Source organism: Scyliorhinus canicula, chromosome 2 (genome assembly GCF_902713615.1).
Source record: "Scyliorhinus canicula chromosome 2, sScyCan1.1, whole genome shotgun sequence".
NCBI classification, from domain to species: Eukaryota; Metazoa; Chordata; class Chondrichthyes; order Carcharhiniformes; family Scyliorhinidae; genus Scyliorhinus; species Scyliorhinus canicula.
In genome coordinates, this window is record NC_052147.1 from 51531509 (window position 1) to 51551510 (window position 20002).

Genomic DNA, 20002 nt, shown 5'->3' on the forward strand with positions numbered 1-20002 from the left:
CTAGTCTAGCACAGAGTAAGGTGGTTGTGGTTGTTGATGTGCTGATATGGCTGTGAATAAGATTGCATGCAGTTAGTAATGCGACCTCCAACCAGCTGGTGGCGCCAGACCTTGATCACGTGATGTGACTTACCAGTTGGTAATAAGGCGTACACAAGGACAATCGAACATTGGGTAGTTCCAGAGTGGGAGCACTGTTGCTTCACAGCTCCAGGATCCCAAGTTTGATTTCCGGCTTAGGTTACTGTCTGTGTGGAGTCTGCACGTTCTCCCAGTGTCTGCGTGGGGTTTCCTCCGGGTGCTCTAGTTTCCTCCTACAAGTCCCGAAAGACGTGCTGTTAGGTGAATTGGCATTCTGAATTCTCCCTCTGTGTATCCGAACAGATGGCGGAATGTGGCGACTAGGGAATTTTTACAGTAACTTCATTGCAGTGGTAATGTGACAAGAAAGATCATTATTATAGCCTTCTAGGGCAGCACGGTGGCCTAGTGGTTAGCACAGCTGCCTCACGGCGCTGAGGTCCCAGGTTCGATCCCGGCTCTGGGTCACTGTCCGTGTGGAGTTTGCACATTCAACCCGTGTCTGCGTGGGTTTCGCCCCCACAACCCAAAGATGTGCAGAGTAGGTGGATTGGCCACACTAAATTGCCCCTTAATTGGAAAAAATAATTGGGTAATCTAAATTTTTAAAAAAAAATTATTATAGTCTTCTGTATGCTATCTTCCAAGTGTTAACTAACAAATCATTATTCTAAGCAAGTCATCAGCAGTTCTGTATGAATCATTGCGAAGACAAGACAACAGAACTCAACATTTGAGAGGAAAATCACCTCACCTGAAGGAGAGTTTTTCAGGGCAGTGTCTGAGACACAGCCATCTTTGATTGCCCCATCAATGACTTGCCTTCCATCCATAAGGTCAGAAAGGGGAATGTTTGCTGGTGGATGCAGTGTTCTGTTCCCCAGATAATGAAGCATGCAGCAAGATCTGGGTAACATGTTCGCTTCTGTGTTGCCTCTGCTCCATCCCTCAAGTTCAGCATTACTTTTATGGAAAAAAAACAAGGGATCATTCTCCCAGCAGAAGGGTGGGTTGTGGCTGACCATGAGAGTTTGGGAGGGGTGGAGGGGAGGGGGGAGAAGAGTCTGGGGAAGGAGAGAGCAAAAAGAGAGGGTGGTAAGCTATAGGAGAGAGGGACACAGGACACAGTAGAAGACAAGTGGCAGGCATGTATTTAGAAATATCATTAATAATATCCAGGACGAGTGACGCAGTGAGTAGCACTGTTGCCTCACGGCGCCAAGGTCCCAGGTTCGATCCCGGCTCTGGGTCACTTTGCACATTCTCCCCGTGTTTGCGTGGGTTTCGCCCCCACAACCCAAAGATGTGCAGGGTAGGCGGATTGACCACCCTAATGTGCCCCTTAATTGGAAAAAATGAATTGGGTCCACTAAATTTAAAAAAAAATAATTTCCAGGGCAAACTGCTTCATTAAGAAAAGCCATCAGAGATCTGTTATCACAGCCTTTTCTTGGGCCTTGAATTTATGGGAAGCAAGCCCTGTCTCCTGCAACACGGCTACAGGGATTCATTGGAGCCATCCTCAAAGTTCTGTACATATACGGCATCTCCTGTTTTAAATGTTCTCTCAGGTCCCCTGGCATTGTAATTCCTCTCTTGGCTCTCCTGCTTGGACTCCACCTTCCCATCAAATTGAGAAGTAGCAGTCTCAGCCTGGTGCGCAGTCAGCGTCCCATCAATAGTTCAACTGGGGCAGGGCAGCACGGCGGCCTAGTGGTTAGCACAACCGCCTCACAGCGCTGAGGTCCCAGGTTCGATCCTGGCTCTGGGTCACTGTCCGTGTGGAGTTTGCACATTCTCCCCGTGTCTGCGTGGGTTTCGCCCCCACAACCCAAAAATGTGCGGTGTAGGTGGATTGGCCATGCTAAATTGCCCCTTAATTGGAAAAAATAATTGGGTAATCTAAATTTTTTTTAAAAAATAGTTCAACTAGGGCGACTCCCGTCATGTGTGAGATGTGGCTCGGTAGACAAACTGGAATCAAGCCACACTTGTGTCCATGGAACCTGCTGGCTGTTTTTTCATTCTATTTGTGAATGTCTGTACCGCCCGCTCTGCCAGACCATTGGATGATGGGTGGTATGGCGCTGTCCGGATGTGCTTGGTGGCCAATTGACTTCAAGGATGTCTGGAACTCTCCATTGGTAAAAGCGGTACCATTTTTGGATATGACGACCTCTGGTACGCCATAGGTGCAAACACTTTGCCAGAGTCTTTATATTGTTGGGTGAGACGTTGTGGAGGCCACCCGATGCACCTCCAGCTATTTAGAATGGGCGTCAATGAGAAACAGTGATCCGAAGAATGGATCAGAAGTCTATGTACACCTGTACTCATGGTCTTCCTGGCCATGGATATAAAAAGACGTATGCCTCCAGACTTTTTCCTTCCCAAGGGTATAAAGAGGCCAAAGGTGGGAGCCCCTAGTTCTCCTGCACAAGGAGCATTGCTTCACCAAGTCCTCAATATCTGTTTCGAGCCTGGGCCACCAAACATAGCTCCTCACGAGCATCGTTATCTTGGATACCACAGGGTGACTGTTGTGTAACTCCATCAGAATTGGGTGCCGACCTGGGTAGGGGTCACTTAGTTTGTGTCTTTTTGTGAGGAAGGGCTTCACTTCATCCGTTGGGTGAGCTCAGATCAATCCATTGAGGATCCTATGAATTGGCTACGACAATGTGGGGTTCTTCTGAGTTCAGGCTCTGATCTGGTTTGCAGATACAGGCAAGGTATCTAAAAAGTTTAAAGCCATGACCGCTTCTTTCAGCGCCAGAAAAGGGGCAAAGCTCGTGGGTAGTGGGAGGTGGCTCAGGGAGTCCGCGTTGGCAATATACGCTTCAGGGAAGTGCCTGAGGGAGAATTCATAGGCCGTCAATATCTGGGCTCAAAGTTGGATCTGATACAAGGCGATGGGGAAAATTACTTCATGTTCTTTGAAGAGATCCAGCAAAGGTTTGTGGTCTGTTATGATTGCAAAATGTCAACCGTAGACATACTGGTTGTTGTGTTGACTTGTGTAGGCTTGAGAAATGAACAGACACATCCAACACAGCTGAAGGTTCAACTCAATTTTATTAACTACTTCTAACTAACACACGATGACTGTGGGTCTAAATAATGCTAACTTGAACTAGAGACCTAAGCCTTGTCCAAACCAGTTGATTCTCTCAGCACGTGTTGTGAGTCCGTGCTGGGCTGAATAAGTTCTTGTTACACTCAGAGGCAGCACCCAGAATGAGCGGGAACCGTGGTGCCCTCTGCCTTTATAGTGTATGTATTCTAACTGGTGATTGGCTGCGGTGTTTGTACATGTTGATTGGTGCCTGTGTGTGTCAATTAATGTGTGTCTGCACCATGATATACTGGTGTATATTATGACATCCCTCCTTTTATAAAAAAATTGTTGATATAGGCATATGATAATAAATAGTGTGGGTGTGTGGAGGATGTACCTAGCTACGTGTGAGGTGCGAAGACCTATGTACAAGGCTATATACAGGGAATAAGACTATTTACAGAGGAAGGTGCTGGTGCAGATGACTACCATGAACTGGAACAACCAACAAATCTATTTACAAATCACTGGATAACGAATGCAACACCAAAGAATATGGGGGAAAAAAAACATTTTAAAAAGTCCACGTGTGCAGAGTTCATAAGTTCAGTCTCTGAGGTGGGCGACGGACTCTGGTTGACCGTAAGGGTGGCACACCACTCATCATCCTGGCTGACGCTGTGGACGTGGACAGGTTTAGTGCCACAGTTGGGGGACATCCTGTTCGTAGTAACGACGCCGATTTGGAACGGGATCTGTGGGTCACTGCAGGCATAGTCAGAATCAAGGTGTAGAGTAGGTTCATTGATGGCAGGCTGGATAGCCCTGACATCTCTATGGGGCTGGGTGGACCTTCGAAAAACAGCAGGCATGGAAGATCTGCACATTGCAGCGTAATGGCCTCGTTTCCCACACTGCAGGCAGCGTCGGGACTTCGCGGGATATTGCCGCTTTAAGTGGTGGAGCCGCAGTTTCGGCACGCCGGAGCGTCTGGACGTTCATTGCACCACCGCCCATGCGCGGGGCGGTCCAATGTAACACGCACCTGCGCGAAGCTGGCCGTGACGTCAGCGCGCTCGCTGCGTGTGGGTGCGGGACTCCGTGAAAAACGCGCGAAATGGCCGCCATCATTCAGGTCCAGAGCCTGAATGGATTTTATCATCTGGTCACGGAGCATGGAGTAGGAGGTGGACCCGTAGTTGCAGGACTGCGCGAGGACGTGGAGGTGGGTAATAAAGGACTGGAAAGGCTCGTCCTTACCCTGAATTCGCTGCTGAAACATGTATCTCTCGAAGCTCTCGTTGACCTCGACCGCACAGTGGCTGTTGAACTTCAGAATTATGGTCTTGAACTTCGATTTGTCCTCCCCCTCATCAAAGGTGAGCAAGTTGTAAATGTGCAGAGCATGGTCACCGGCTGCGAAGAGGAAGAGAGCAAAATTACGTTCGTCCGAGGCAGCTTCCAGGTCCCTGGCTTTGAGGTACAGCTGGAAGCGCTGTTTGAAAAGTTTCCAGTGGGAGCCCAGATTCCCTGCAATGTGGAGAGGCGGCGGCGGACGAACGGAGTCCATTCTGTAGGATGGCTGTTGGATGGCTGGAGACTGGTGGAAGGCAGATCACTGAAGGGTAGGTCTCAGAAGTGCGAGCATTCCTCAACTCCTGGTATCATGTTGTGTTGGCTTGTGTAAGCTTGAGAGATGAACAGACACTTCCAACACAGATGAAGGTTCAACTCAATTTTATTAACTACTTCTAACTAACTAACACACAATGACTGTGGGTCTAAATAATGCTAACTTGAACTAGAGACCTAAGCCTTGTCCGAACCAGTTGATTCTCTCAGCACGTGTTGTGAGTCTGTGCTGGGCTGAATAAATTCCTGTTACACTCAGAGGCAGCACCCAGAATAAACGGGAACCATGGTGCCCTCTGCCTTTATAGTGTGTGTATTCTAACTGGCTGCGGTGTTTGTACATGTTGATTGGTCCCTGTGTGTGTTCATCAATGTGTGTCTGCACTATGATATATTGGTATATTTTATTACACTGGTGGAAGTTTTTCAAACCAAGTGTCAGCCAAACCCTCCTTTTCGAGCTGCAAATAACGCCACTCCGCATCCATCAGGATTCTGGACGAGTATCGATAGGAGAGGACTTCACCCACTCCATATGGCGAGGCATCACTCATCAGTTATTAGTTATTTTCTGGAATCATAATGGGCCAGCATATTCGAGGATAGCAGTTGCTGTTTTACATTTGCGAAGGCTTCAATCTGCGGTGCCTCCCATGACCACCTTTGATGTTTTTCAGTAACATGTGCAGGAGTGAATTTCCCACAGTAATTTATCAGACCTAAAAAAAGATTTCAACTCGGTTGTATTTCATGTGGTCGGCACCTCATTGATGGCCTTGACTTTATCCTGCACGGAATGTAGGCCTCTCTTATCTAACCAGTACCCATGGTAGATCACTTCAGCTGCCTGGAATACGCATTTCTCGCTCTTGAGACTACGCCTCAAGAACTCTTCCAAATTTGCTGGGTACTCTTGTTCAGTGGCTCCAGTGGTTAATACATCATTGAAATACACTGCCACCCTAGGCAGCCCTTGGAGAATATTTTCCATGACACTCTGAAAATGGAGCGTGCCAGCAAGTCTCCAAAGGGCAGGCGTGTATATTCTTACAGACTCATATAGATGTTAATTGTGATGTATATTCTGGATATTTCATCAAGTTCGAGCTGGAGAAAAGCATGGCTCATATCCAGTTTCATGAAGGTTTGACCAGCTGCCAATTTGGCATACAAATCCTCTATAAGTGGCATGGGTAACAGGTCTAGTTATGAGGCGCTGTTGACTATAAGTATGTAATCTCTGCAAAAGTGGACTGACGGGTTGGGCTTGAGGATGGGGACCACTGGCACAGCCCACTCTACAGACTGTACCTGGGCGTATCACCCAGAGGCTTTCCAATCACTCAATTTGCGTCTCTACCTTGGCAAGCAAAGAAGGGCGCGATTCTCCGCAAATGCGGCGAGTCGTAAAGGCTGTCGTGAAACTAGCCGTGTTTCACAGCAGCCTCCGCACCCCCTCCCAGGACCCGATTCTCCCCCCCCCCGGGCGGGGCTAACAGCGGGGCCCCGTGAAGCACGGCATCGCGGGCTTAGCGACCGTCGCTAAGTCCGCGCGCCAAGCGTCACACCGGCTGACGCGCATGATGACGTCAGCCGCGCATGCGCGGGTTGGACGGCTCCAACCCGCACATGCATGGATGACGTCATCACGCAGACGCGTCAAACACGCGCATGCGCGGGCCGTCATGCCCCTCAGCCGCCCCGCGGACTGATCCTGCGGGACAGCGGAGGAACAAATAGTGCGCGGGTATCGGACCCGCTGCCCGCGATCAGTGCCCACCGATCGCAGGCCTATGCCACCCTTGGCACGGCCCTGGTGCAGCAGTGCCAATCGGTGCCATAGTTGTCCGGGACGAGCACTTTGCGGCTGTTTTCACGAACGGTGAGAGCAGGTGTGATCGCGTTCGTGAAAACAGCCGTAAAGGCCTGGGAACTCGGCCCATCGGCCTGGGGAGAATCGCTGTTCGGCGTAAAAAACGGCGAGCAGCGATTCGTGCCTTGGGGCGGCCGTGGGGGGGGGGGGGGGGGGGGGGGGGGGAGAATAGCGGGAGGGCGGGAAAAATTGTCGTGAAGGCCCTCCCGCTATTCTCCGACCCATCGTGGGCAGCGGAGAATCGCGCCCTATGGAACTGGCTGAGCGCTGAATTATTTTGGTAAGGCATCAGGGTCCATATAAAACTTGGCCCTCCCTCCTTTTATTTTACTCAGGCCCTCTTTGGAATACTTCAGGGTATTAACATTTTCCAGTCAGTCCAGTCAGATCTTCTGGAGCTAATCCCTGCCCATGAGACTAGGTCCTGATTCTCACATGATTATGAGTGGGAATCATGCTGACTGCTGTCCATAAACTACCGGGTACGTGGCGGTGCCCATGTACATGGCTAGTCTGGTCCTGGTATCCCTTAGGTTTAAGGGCAGAATACCCATTTGGAGATGCTGGAATGTCTGTTCCCCAATGATGGAGACAGCACCTCCCGAATCTACCTCCATCTCTAAGGAATGACCATTAACAAGCAGCCTTATCCTTATCAGGGCGACCTTGGTAGTGACAACGCAGTCTAACTGCACCGTTTTGACACCTGAGGGCTGGTATGCTTGCAAAGTCCAGGCCTGAGGTGGCTTTGGCCTCCGGCCTGGGTACCAGGCATACCATTAATTCTGGTAGCTTTGCCTGGGTTGTACCCTTCAACAGCACCTCCAGCAGCTCTACGGCAGACATGTGTGATCTTCCGGGAAGGTTTCCCGGGTACTTCTGGGGTTATCTGGCCCTTTTTTTAAATGTCAGGATGCCCTTTTGGAATGTTGGGTTAATGGTGGACTCGGCAGCTGGGTGCCTTCCCCAGATATGCTGGCTTCTCTTTGCAAGGACCATCTCTCCAACCGGAGGACACTACTGTCAGACATCCCTTGAAGTTCCTGTGCTCCTTTCTTGGTATTCTGGAGGGACAAAGTCAATTCTGTAGCATTTGTGAGGTCTAGGTTGGGCTCTGCCAGTAACATTTTCTGGGTTGTAACATTGCTAATCCCACACACTAGCCTATCGTGTAGCATCTCAGTTAGGGATGGGCCAAATTTGCCTCACAAAGAACAAAGAACAAAGAATAATTACAGCACTGGAACAGGCCCTTTGGCCCTCCCAGCCTGTGCCGATCCAGATCCTCTATCTAAAACTGTTGCCTATTTTCTAAGGATCTGTATCCCTCTGCTCCCTGCCCATTCATGTATCTGTCTAGATACATCCTTTTTTTAATAAACAATTTTATTGAGGTAGCTTCTGGCTTTATAAACAGTTACAGACATCATCAGAAATAAAGCAAAAAAGGCAAAAATGTGCAAACATCCATTACTTTCAATACTTCAATCATAACATATTGCACAAGCCCGCTCCTCTCCCACCGGTACTACCCGCAATATTTTCCCTCCTACTCTACTCTACCCCCCCCCCCCCCCCCCCCCCCCCCCCCACCCCCTGCTGACGCTCACTCTCCCGCAAAGAGGTCAATAAATGGTTGCCACCTCCGGGCGAACCCCTGCACAGATCCCCTCAAGGCGAACTTAATTTTCTCCATACCCAGGAAACTCGACATGTCCGCAAGCCACAACTCCGTCTTCGGGGGCTTTGAGTCCCTCCACGCCAATAGTATTCGTCGCCGGGCTATCAGGGAAGCAAAGGCCAAAACATCGGCCTCTTTCTCCCCCTGGACCCCCGGGTCCTCCGGAACCCCAAACATTGCCACCCCTGGACTCATCACCACCCTTGTTTTTAGCACCTGGGACATGACCCCCGCAAATCCCTCCCAGTACCCCCTCAGCTCAGGGCATGCCCAAAACATGTGCACATGGTTCGCTGGTCCTCCCACGCACCTAGCGCATTTGTCCTCTATCCCGAAGAATTTGCTCATCCGAGCCACCGTCATATGGGCCTGGTGAATGACCTTAAATTGAATCAGCCCGAGCCTAGCACATGTCGCGGTCGAATTTACCCTACTCAGGGCCTCTGCCCACAGCCTATCCTCTGTCTAGATACATCTTAAATGATGCTATCGTGCCCACTTCTACCACCTCCGCCAGCAATGCGTTCCAGGCACCCACCACCCTCTGCATAAAGAACTTTCCACGCATATCTCCCTTAAACTTTTCCCCTCTCACCTTGAACTCGTGATCCCTAGTAATTGAGACCCCACTCTGGGAAAAAGCTTCTTGCTATCCACCCTGTCTATACCTCTCATGATTTTGTAGACCTCAATGAGGTCCCCCCTCAACCGCCGTCTTTCTAATGAAAATAATCCTAATCTACTCAACCTCTCTTCATAGCTAGCACCCTCCATACCAGGCAACATCCTGGTGAACCTCCTCTGCACCTTCTCCAAAGCATCCACATCCTTTTGGTAATGTGGTGACCAGAACTGCACGCAGTATTCCAAATGTGACCTAACCAAAGTCCTATACAACTGTGACATGACCTGTCAACTCTTGTACTCAATACCCCTTCCAATGAAGGAAAGCATGCCGTATGCCTTCTTGACCACTCTATCGACCTGCGCAGCCACCTTCAGTGTACAATGGACCTGAACACCCAGATCTCTCTGTACATCAATTTTCCCAGGGCTTTTTCATTTATCGTATAGTTTTTTCTTGAATTGGATCTTCCAAAATGCATCACCTCGCATTTGCCCGGATTGAACTCCATCTGCCATTTCTCCGCCCAACTCCCCAGTCTATCTATATTCTGCTGTATCACTCCGCCAACTTCCGCAATCTAGCATGAAATTCCGTAACGGGTCCCCCTGGGTCCACCCAGCTGTGTTAAAATGTAGTGTTGGAGGATTATGAACGGCTTTGAGTTATAATGGTTTCTCACCAGGTCCATGAACTCATTAAACGTCTTAATGTCGAGGGCCACTGGTTAGGTTTATCTTTGATCATGCTAAACATCGAGGCCCATATGCGTTTTGGAGGATTACCTTTTGTCTCCCATCTCCTTCAATGCCATTGGTGTGAATGAAATAGCGCATGCGTTCAGCATACTGGCCTCAGTCCTCCACATTTACACCATCCGGCTCAAATCTTACAAAGAAAGACATTTCCAGATTTTTATGTCTTCTGGACTAACTTTTAACTTCGAGCGACCATCTCCAGGCACTTTCCTCAGTACTTAGAGTGTTTCATAAATTCACCATAAGCAGTAATGCCTGCTCTGGTGGTTCTGCTACCCTCTGGCCATGCCTGGAATCTTTAAATGGCTGCAGGTTGTGTTTCTCTTTGGCTAGAGATCATCTCCCTCCTGTATCTGGCAGTGGTAGCTCACAAAGTCAAGCAGCCTTTTCTCCATGTTGACCTCTGCTGTCTTTCTTTGGTATTAATTGATTTGTAGGGCAGTTTGTAACCTGATCAAGGGGCCTCCTTTGACTCTTCCACAAAGCAATATGGAACACATTGTGCCTTGCATTCAAGTAAAAAATACTAATTAGCATTTGCTCCAAATTCCTATTCATCTTAGAAATAAATGGGCTGTTTAAAACACAATTGTTTACAATTCAATGCAAACCACACCTTTCTGGGACTTTGGGAGACTCAAACTCTACTCACTGCAACCCCAGAAACTGCTGCATTGTCTCCAAGCATAAATACCTTGCACCTTCTTCTCAGTAAAACAATCTAAGCCTTCCTTTGATCTCTGGCAATCAAACCACCTTACTGCCAGGCAGACTGCAGTACAGGTACCCTAAATTTAAAACTACATTCCAAAAATATAACAGTCTTATAAACCTCATAATTGTGGCAACTGCCTGAAAATGTTTGTTGAATTGAGGAGTTAGAGAGGGAACTGTGTCACTATCTGAATAGGATTAATGTGCTGTACTATGTGGAGAAGGTGAGGGAATAGTACTGGGTGAATTGCTGCTTCAAAGAGCTGGCGTCGAGCGGCACGGTGGTGCAATGGTTAGCACTGCTGCCAACAGCGCTGAGGACCGGGGCTTGATCCCAGCCCTGGGCCACTGTCCGTGTAGAGTTTGCACATTCTCCCTGTGTCTGCGTGAGTCTCACCCCCACAACCCAAAGATGTGCAGGTTAGGTGGGAAAATTAATTAATTGGAAAAAAATAATTGGGTACTCAAATTTTGTTTTTGAAAGAGCTGACATCAACAGAATGGGCCAAATGGCCTCCTTCTGTCTGTGACACTGATTCTCGGTGACAATGGGGGTGTGGGGAATCGCGTTGTTTGTGGTGCTTCAGGGGGGGCAGCAGATTTAATTCTGTTCAAAATCAATCCCGAATGACATTGTATCTCTGTGGCGATTTGAAATGATGCCTTTGCCACCACTTGGGCATATCGCCTTTAGACTACTGTTCAATTTGTGAGACACAGGGAAGGGATCAAAGCCCCTCAGTTGGTCTGAGCATTCTCTACTACTCCTCCTCTCCCATTTCCTTTTTGGATCTTCTCCCAGATGGAGTGAAGGATAGCATCTATAATGCACATGTTAATCCTTATTCACACATTCCTCCAGACAGTTTAAAGTGATTGCGTACCACAGACGTGTCTGTCTCTACAATACACTCTTGCAGCAGCAGTCTACAGATATCACCTCAGTATAAATCAGTAGAGGCCAAACCCTCCAGCATTTCTCTCCATTAACCCAAACCACACCCCTCCCATAATTTCCCACCCACACACACTTTGCTCATTGAAATCTGGACAGTTACAGCAACAACAAAAAATAGCTTTCGGAGCACTGCTCCTTCCTCAAGTGAAGGAGCAGTGCTCCGAAAGCTAGTGTTTGAAACAAACTTTAACCTGGTGTTGTAAGACTTCTTACTGTGCTCACCCCAGTCCAACGCCGGCATCTCCACATCATAGCAAAAAAAATGGTTTGTGGTGCTGAGCCCGCCTGCAGAATCTGGCTGACAACAATTCCACAGTACGAGAGATGTTTTGCCATTTACAGTCACTATTTCAGAGGGTGTGTTTGTTATAACATGTTGCATTATAACTTCAGCCATTTAGCTACAGCAGCCTTCCTTTTGAGCTTGGATTCCAAGTTGCAAACTGGCTGACTGCCAGTTCAGCTGCTCTCTGGGGCTTCCACTGCCACCTTGTGGCTGGCTGTGGGAACACAGCGTAACCCTGCAAAATACCCAAGACACACAGGGAGCTGCAAAATAAGACAGGCGCCCAATTTTGCATCTGCAGGACATATACCATCCTGTAAAGAAAATATATGGGATGCACAAATGGGACAATCCCATAAAAAAAATGCGATGGTTGGTCATCTTGTCCACGATGCAGACCAGGTACTTCATTACATTTGACTGGGAGCAACTGATCTGTCAAGACCCCTTGGAATCAGAACCAATTCTTCATCATGTGCAGCATCATCCCTGTTGAATTTTGCCCACTTTAAAAGGCAGTAGAAAACTCATGGCACTTCTACAAACTCAAGATAGAGCCAGTTGAAATCAATTAGCAGCTAACTTTAAATAGTGCTGGGGTGGGGTGGGAAGTGAGGTGGTCCTTCCTGCTGCTGCGCACATACTCAGCTGTGCACGTTTCAGGGAGGACATTAGCGTAGTCACAAATGCCAACCTGGCCTGTTGTCGGACAGAATTCATAACCGACCACATGACTCTCTTTACCTTAAATTTTAAAAACGGTTAAAAATGTAACAATCATATAAACTTTGCCTTCATAACAGGAGGCATTGCTGGATTTGGTGCTGAGAATGAACTGGGCCAAGTGGACCCAATGTCTCTGGGGGAACATTTCCGTAAGGTCGTCATATCGTGAGTTTTAGGTCAGGAAGAGAGATGAGCAAGGAACAATCTAAAGTCGAACTTCTGTTGAAAAATCATTGATCTGAAACATTAACTCTGGCCCTGATTGTCACCATGACGGAGAGGCCCTCCTTCATGGCACAAGTCCCAGAAATGGATGTAAATTCCCAGTAGAGCCCCTGAACTTTGCATTTCTCATCCTTTCGGGAGGGGGGCTGGATTTGGGCCAGTGTTCACACATGCACAATTCGTGGAAGCAGCTGGCCAGTTAAATAATCAGCCTCCTTCCGTGGGATTTTAGAAGAACAGAAGTGTGGAAATTGGAATAGAACAGGTAAAAGGAGGACTGAACTTGTTGGATATATTTGGATGACCAGGGTATTCCTTTGGAGAAGTAAGGTACTTCTTTGGATAGGGTCCCGGGATACATTTGGGAGATATAAGACACCCTTTGGTATTGTTAAACGCGAACATGCTTATGCTGCCAAAGAGCTGTCCAATTGTCAAAGGCCTGTCCAGCTGTCGAGGAAGGTTTAAAGAGTTGTCCAGTTGTCAAGGAACTGTCCAGCTTTCAAGAAGGTATTACAGGCCTATCTAACCATAAAGGAAGTGTTAAAGAGCTGGCCATGTTTCAAAGCTGGCCAGAAAGTGTCAAAGTTGTCAAGTAACCTTTCAAGGATGCTAGGCGGGTTGGCATAAAGTGGGTAAGGGAAAGGATGATGGGTGGGCGGTATGGGTTGATATTAGTTGACACTAAATTGGCGTGTTGTATGGGGCAATGGAGGTGGGTTTACATGCACGAGGTTGGTATAGGGTGTGAGGAATCATGGGGGCTGGGTGGGGGCATGGATTGAAATAGGTTGGTATGGGGGCATGGAAATGTGTAGGGGTGAGGAATGAGGGCTCAAGGGATTTTTTTAGTTTTAGTCATTCAAACACCATACCAGAACACAGAGGCGGGTCTTGCACCGAACTCGCTTCCACATGTGGCAACCTCTGCATTCATTCCAGAGTTGTCTGCCACACCTTGTCAGGAAATCTCCTGATTCACCGAACCCAACCAGCAATGAAAACCTGGGCCTCTGTGTCTCTCACTCTCCACAGATCCTGCCTTAGCTACTGAGTGTTTCCAGCATTGTCTGTTTTTATTTCAGATTTCCAGCATTCACAGCATTTTGCTTTTATATGATTATATTTGGTAACTAACTGATGTATGGGTTATCATAATTAGTTATTGCATCTCCTTCCTTTGACTAATAACTAAAGCTGTATAATGTCTGCTGCTTTTCTACAAGGCTGGGGTATCTTACAGGATCTTTCTCCTCTTCCGGTCCCTCTTCCATTATACCTGTGCTAGCTCCTCAAGCAAAGTGGTTGAGGAGCTGGAACTAGAAGTGAGCATCTCAAGAATATTGGTTTGGCCATTTAGAACTCAAATAAAGAGAAACATCTTCACTCGAATGGCTGTGAATGTTTGGAATTCACTAACACAGGGAGCTGTAGATGTTCAGAGTATTCAAGGCGGAGATCGACTGTATTTTGGATGCTAAGAGCATCAAGGTAGTGTGGTATTGTCTTTAACTGAGATAAAAGATTACCCAATGCCACCCATGATATTTCAGAATGGAAGGAGCAGACACAAAGCGAATTGCCCACTCCTGCTCCTATTTCTTATGCTCTTATGATAATGACATCCTACCGCTGATCTCAGTGATGGATTCAAAGTGTTGTGAGTGACTGTCCTCTCTTATCCAATGCACTGAAAGGCTGCTCGCTCAGACCTACCTGTGATATAAATATGGCAAATGTTCCGTGACTAATTCTAAGAAGGATTGTGCATTTACATACTCCCTTTTATAATTGCAGGGCGTCCCAATATAAATGATTGCTGATCAAGTACTTAAAATGCACAGGTATTGTTGTAATGTAGACAGACCTAAATTGTATGCAGCAAAGTTTCAGTAACAGTGACCGGATGGTGTAGGTTGAAGGATATATGTTAACCGTGAAATTAGAATTCCCCGCTTTTCTTCAGATGCCAGGATTTCAGCAGTTCTCACAGTGCATTTCCTGCCTGCCCAATCCTCTGAAGTCAGAACAGGCCCATAGCATTCAGACTCAGTGAGCCACATTTGCAATAGAATATGTCACAGGACCATCGATATTTTTGCACATGTGTGCATGTCAGAGTGTTGTGTAAATGGAAAGGGGGTTAAGGTGGGTAGTACTCTGTCATAGAATAGGGGTGATCTGTCACTTCACCTTATTTTTAGGGTGCGGGAAAAGAATGCCACGGGTCTGCCAGCCTGGTTTAGAGTGGTGGCAAGGGCGACATCTGAAGCGTCGCTCTCTACTTGGAAGGGCAGTGTCTCGTCTACTGCGTGCATCCCGGCCTTGGCTATGTCTGAGCGAATACGGGCGAAGGCCTGTTGTGCCTCAGCCGTGAGGGGAAATTGTGTGGACTGGATCAGTGGGCGGGCCTTGTCCGCGTATTGTGGGATCCATTGGGCGTAGTAAGAAAAGAACCCCAGGCATCGTTTGAGAGCCTTGGAGCAGCGGGAGAGGGGGAGCTCCATGAGGGGACGCATGCGGTCAGGATCGGGCCCCAGTAGTCCGTTTTGGACTACGTAGCCGAGGATGGCTAAGCGGTCTGTGCTTAACACACACTTCTCCTTGTTATAAGTGAGGTTGAGGAGAGATGCGATGTGGAGAAATTTTGCAAGGTTGGCGTCATGGTCCTGCTGGTCGTGGCCGCAGATGGTGACAATGTCTAAGTACGGAAACGTGGCCAGCAGTCCGTACCGGTCAACCATTCGGTCCATTTCTCGCTGAAATACCAAGACCCCGTTAGTGACGCCGAAGGGAACCCGAAGAAATTGATACAGTCGACCGTCCGTCTCGAAGGCAGTATAGGGACGGTCCGATTTACGGATGGGGAGCTGGTGGTAGATGGATTTCAGGTCAATTGTTGAGAAGACCCGGTACTGAGCAATCTGATTGACCATATCAGATATGCGAGGGAGGGGGCACGCGTCGAGCTACGTGTACCGGTTGATGGTCCATCCTGTGTTTCTCCCCAGTTTTAACCACCACCACTTGGGCTCTCCAGGGGCTGTTGCTGGCCTCGATAATACCCTCCCGAAGCAGCCGCTGGACTTCGGACCTGATGAAGGTCTTGTCCTGGGTGCTGTACCGTCTGCTCCTGGTGGCAACGGGCTTGCAATCTGCAGTCAGATTGGCAAAGAGGGTGGGAGGGTCAACCTTGAGGGTCATGAGGCCGCAAACGGTGAGGGGAGGTAGGGGTCCGCCGAATTTGAGGGTGAGGCTCTGGAGGTTACATTGGAAGTCCAGACCCAGTAAAAGTGTCGCACAGAGGTTGGGGAGAACATACAGGCGGAAACGGTTGAATTCAACACCCTGTACGGTGAGTTTGACGACACAGAAACCCCGGATCAGAACAGAGTGGGATCCGGAGGCCAGGGAGAGCCGCTGGTTGGCGGGATGGACCATGAGGGAGCAGCACCTTACCGTGTCTGGATGGATGAAACTGTCCGTGCTCCCGGAGTCAATGAGGCAGGAGGTCGCGTGGCCATTGATAAGCACCATCGTAGAAGCGGTGGCCAGGTTGCGAGGACGGGATTGGTCGAGCGTCATGGAGGCGAGTAGCGGGCGATCGACCGAAGAGTCCTACGAGTCCGATGAGTAGCGGCAGCGACCCGGGTCCCGTGGTCCCGTTCCGAGGGGAGGACAACAAAATGGCGGCATCTGGAGTACCTGCGGGGAAGAAGATGGCGGCGCCCATGCAGCGTACGTTGCGGGGGTGGGGCAAGATGGCGGCAACCATGGAGCGCACGTTGTGGGGGCGGGGCAAGATGGCGGCAACCATGGAATGCACATGGAGTCGGTGGATGAAGATGGCGGCGCCCATGGTGCGCACATGGCGGGGCGGCGAAAGATGGCGGTGCCCACTGATCGCACATGGAGTCGGGGAAGGAAGGTGGCGGCGCCCACTGATCGTACGTGGCCTCGGGAGCAGTGGATGGCAGGGCCCATTACGCGATCAACTGAGGCGAGGAGGAGAGTTCGGGCGCGATAGTGGCAACTGCGCGGGCCTGACACACGGCTGCAAAGTGGCCTTTCTTGCAGGTCGCGGTGCGGGCCGGGCAGTGCTGGCGGGGGTGCTCCTGTTGACCGCAGGAGTAGCAGCGGGGACCCCCAGGGTGCGCGGTGCGGTGAGCAGCGCAGGCATACTGCGCGGGAGCGGCCCTAGTCGGGGGGTTCGGTTGCGGGGTCCACGAGGGGTAGGATGGGTGGGCCGCGCGGTGGGCAGGTTGGGATTGCACATTACGGGAATCGGCCATCATTGAGAGCGCTAAAGTCTTTGTTGCCGCAAGATCGAGCGCAGCCCCTTCCAGCAGTCGTTGCCGGATGGGGTCCGATGCAATACCCGTAACAAAGGCATCCCGCATGAGGAGATTCGAATGTCCCGTGGCCGAGACGGCCTGGCAGTCGCAGTCCCATACTAGAGGGATAAGGGCTCGCCAGAAGTCCTCAATCGACTCACCCGGTTGCTGAACGGGAATGGCGAGTACATGCCCCGCAAACAGAGTGTTCGTCGACTGGGCGTAATTCTCTTTGAGAAGTTCCATGGCCCGGGCGTAGTTAGGCGCGTCCTGAATCAGCCGGAACACTCTGGAGCTCAACCTTGAGTATAGGAGTTGTACCTTCTGTGCCTCCGATGGTGTAGGGTCCGCTGAGGTGATGTAGGCCTCGAAAACAGCAGCCAGTGGTTAAAGTCTTTCCTGGCGTGCAGCGGCTGCGGATCCAGCTGCAGGCGATCGGGCTGAATTCTGATGTCCATGATGTTGGAAAATCTCACTGTAATAAATTGTGGCGCTAACAATTGCACACAAAGACTCGAATCGGTACAAGGGAGGCTTTATTACAGTGAGATGCTATTCCTTCGGCTGCAGCTGTAGAATGGCATCTCAGGGAAACTTATGAATATTTATACTGCTCCCTGTGGGCGGAGCTAGCCGGCAGGGGCTTACCGGAAAACCTGTAATACAGGTACTGTCGTACATTCCCTAATGCAAGCACACACATATATTCAGTGGCAGATCACCACACAGGACCATCGATATTCATGCTGCCTCACGTTAGGTCCCATCTTGTTTTGTAACTCAAGACAAACTGTAAGTTGAAAGAGTACACAAGCATAACATGTGCCAAAGCTGTAGCCCAATCAGAGTCTCAGTGATTGACAGTTCATCGTGCAGTGGAAGTTGCGTCAAAATATTTTTAAGTGCGTTACAGTAGCTGTAATATGTGCCATTTGGGTTTGTATGGTCAGCGATCAATAAGTTGTGAGATGGGTGAGCAATCAACGTTTAACAAAGTGGCATTATGTGGCCCTATTTTTATTAAACAGAACTACTGCATTTAACTTATCTTGACACCTTCTTTGATGTGATCTCTTCTTTTGTACCTTGTCCCAGATTTTGCAAGTGAACCCAGCATTGATCGCCACATAAATAATACCATGTTTTCAATTAATACATTTACAGTTCTAATGAAGAACTGGCAGACATGGTCCAAAAGGGCATCAGATCTAACTTTGATGTGGAAGTTTTGAAACAACTTAAGAAGCTACTGCCAGAGGAACATGAAGTAAGCAGGTTTGAGCTCAGACTTGATACCTTATTTTCCTCTTTATACATTTATTATCGTAACATTTTAATTTACCATGTACAGAGAGAAAATATAATACCTTACAAAGAAGAAAAAGAAAAATTGGAGAAAGGAGATAATTTCTACCTTTGTCTTCTCAATGTGCCATGGTATGTATGTTACATTATAAATCCCAGTGATAAAACATAGAAAAACTGAAAATGAGATTACATCCCCCACTCTGTCTGTTTGTCATTTGCTTTCCTCTTTAGATTTGAAGAGAGGTACCACCAGCAACCAAAGAGGAGATTTCTGTTAGGACTGTGATCTAGAGCTAGCAATAAGCAATGCAGGGACATATTTAAAGTGACTTGCCCTCTCAATCAGGGACGGCTCAAGGCACCGGCAACTCGGGCAGTCGCCCGGGGCGCCATGTGCTCGGGGGCGCCAGAGACTCGGGTCCCGCGCATGCGCAGTTGGGCCGGTGCCAACCAGCGCATGCGCGGTGGCCGCCCGCCCCCAAGGCGGCCGCCCGGCTCGGTCCGCCCCTCCGCTCATTCCCCCCCGCCCCCCCCCTCAGGTCCGCCCCCCCTTCGGGTCCGCCCCCCGCGTCCGCCCCCCCCGCGTGTCCGCCCCCCCTCGGGTCCGCCCCCCCGCCCCCCCTCGGGTCCGCCCCCCCCCCCGCCCCCCCCCCCTCGGGTCCGCCCCCCCGCCCCCCCTCGGGTCCGCCCCCCCCCCGCGGGTCCGCCCCCCCCTCGGGTCCGCCCCCCCGCCCCTCCTCGGCCTCGCCCCCCTTCGCCCCTCCTCGGCCTCGCCCCCCCTCGGCCTCGCCCCCCCTCGGCCTCGCCCCCCCCTCCCTCGGCCCCGCCCCCCCCCCCCAAGGGCGCCGAAGTTCAGCTTGCCTGGGGCGCCAGCAACCCTAGAGCCGGTGCAGCTCTCAATTTCCCTCTTTGCCTGGTCTCTGCTCATTGCATTCTGTCTGATTCAACGGTCCGAAATTCACCATGTGCAGATTTACAAGCCCAACTTCACAGCCGCTATCTTTCTGGGGAATGATGTAATAATGCTCATGTGCTTTATAGGTCCAGACTAATTGTGGGCAGCACGGTAGCATAGGGTTAACACTGTGGCTTCACAGTGCCAGGGTCCCAGGTTCGATTCCCTACTGGGTCATTGTCTGTGCGGAGTCTGCATGTTCTCGCCGTATCTTCATGGGTTTCCTCCAGGTGCTCCGGTTTCCTCCCACAGTCCAAAGACATGCAGGTTAGGTGGACTGGCCATGATAAATTGCCCTTAGTGTCCAAAAAAGGTTAGGAGGGGTTATTGGGTTATGGGGATAGGGTGGAAGTGAGGGCTTAAATGGGTCCGTGCAGAATTGATGGGCCGAATGGCCTCCTTCTGCACTGTATGTTCTATGTTTTAAACAGTGTGTTAAAATGCATGAATTCTTCATTTAAGTATACAAAATCCATGCTTTTTAATCCCAATTTTTGTTTGTTTGCCACGCACCATTCCCGAGGTGACAGAGCAGAGGGGCAATCTGTTTCTCAGAGCTCAGCCTTTTTTTGTGTTGGTCATCAAACCCGTGGAGATGCACTTGATTTCTCTCGGTGCTTCCCTCTGCTGGCACAAGGTGTGGACTCAAACCCACGTTCTGTCAGACGATCACAGCATGCATCAGAGCATCAAAGGAGCTGCAACCTCCTCCCTTCCAAACCTGCTCACACCCTCTTTCCCAGCGACTGTGAGTGTTGTCTGATTTCTGAATGGTGAAAACGTGCCCA

The 20002-nt window shown here is 49.7% G+C and overlaps 1 protein-coding gene across 1 annotated transcript in view; it reads left to right on the top strand.

Moving 5' to 3' along the window:
• The window catches only part of LOC119962247 (inverted formin-2-like), a 123474-nt gene that overhangs the window by 70979 nt on the left and 32493 nt on the right, over positions 1–20002 (top strand). Inside the window, exons 12-13 of the mRNA XM_038790236.1 lie at positions 18116–18218; positions 18303–18388. Coding sequence (XP_038646164.1) covers positions 18116–18218; positions 18303–18388 — 189 coding nt within the window. The remainder of the gene's footprint in view (positions 1–18115; positions 18219–18302; positions 18389–20002) is intronic.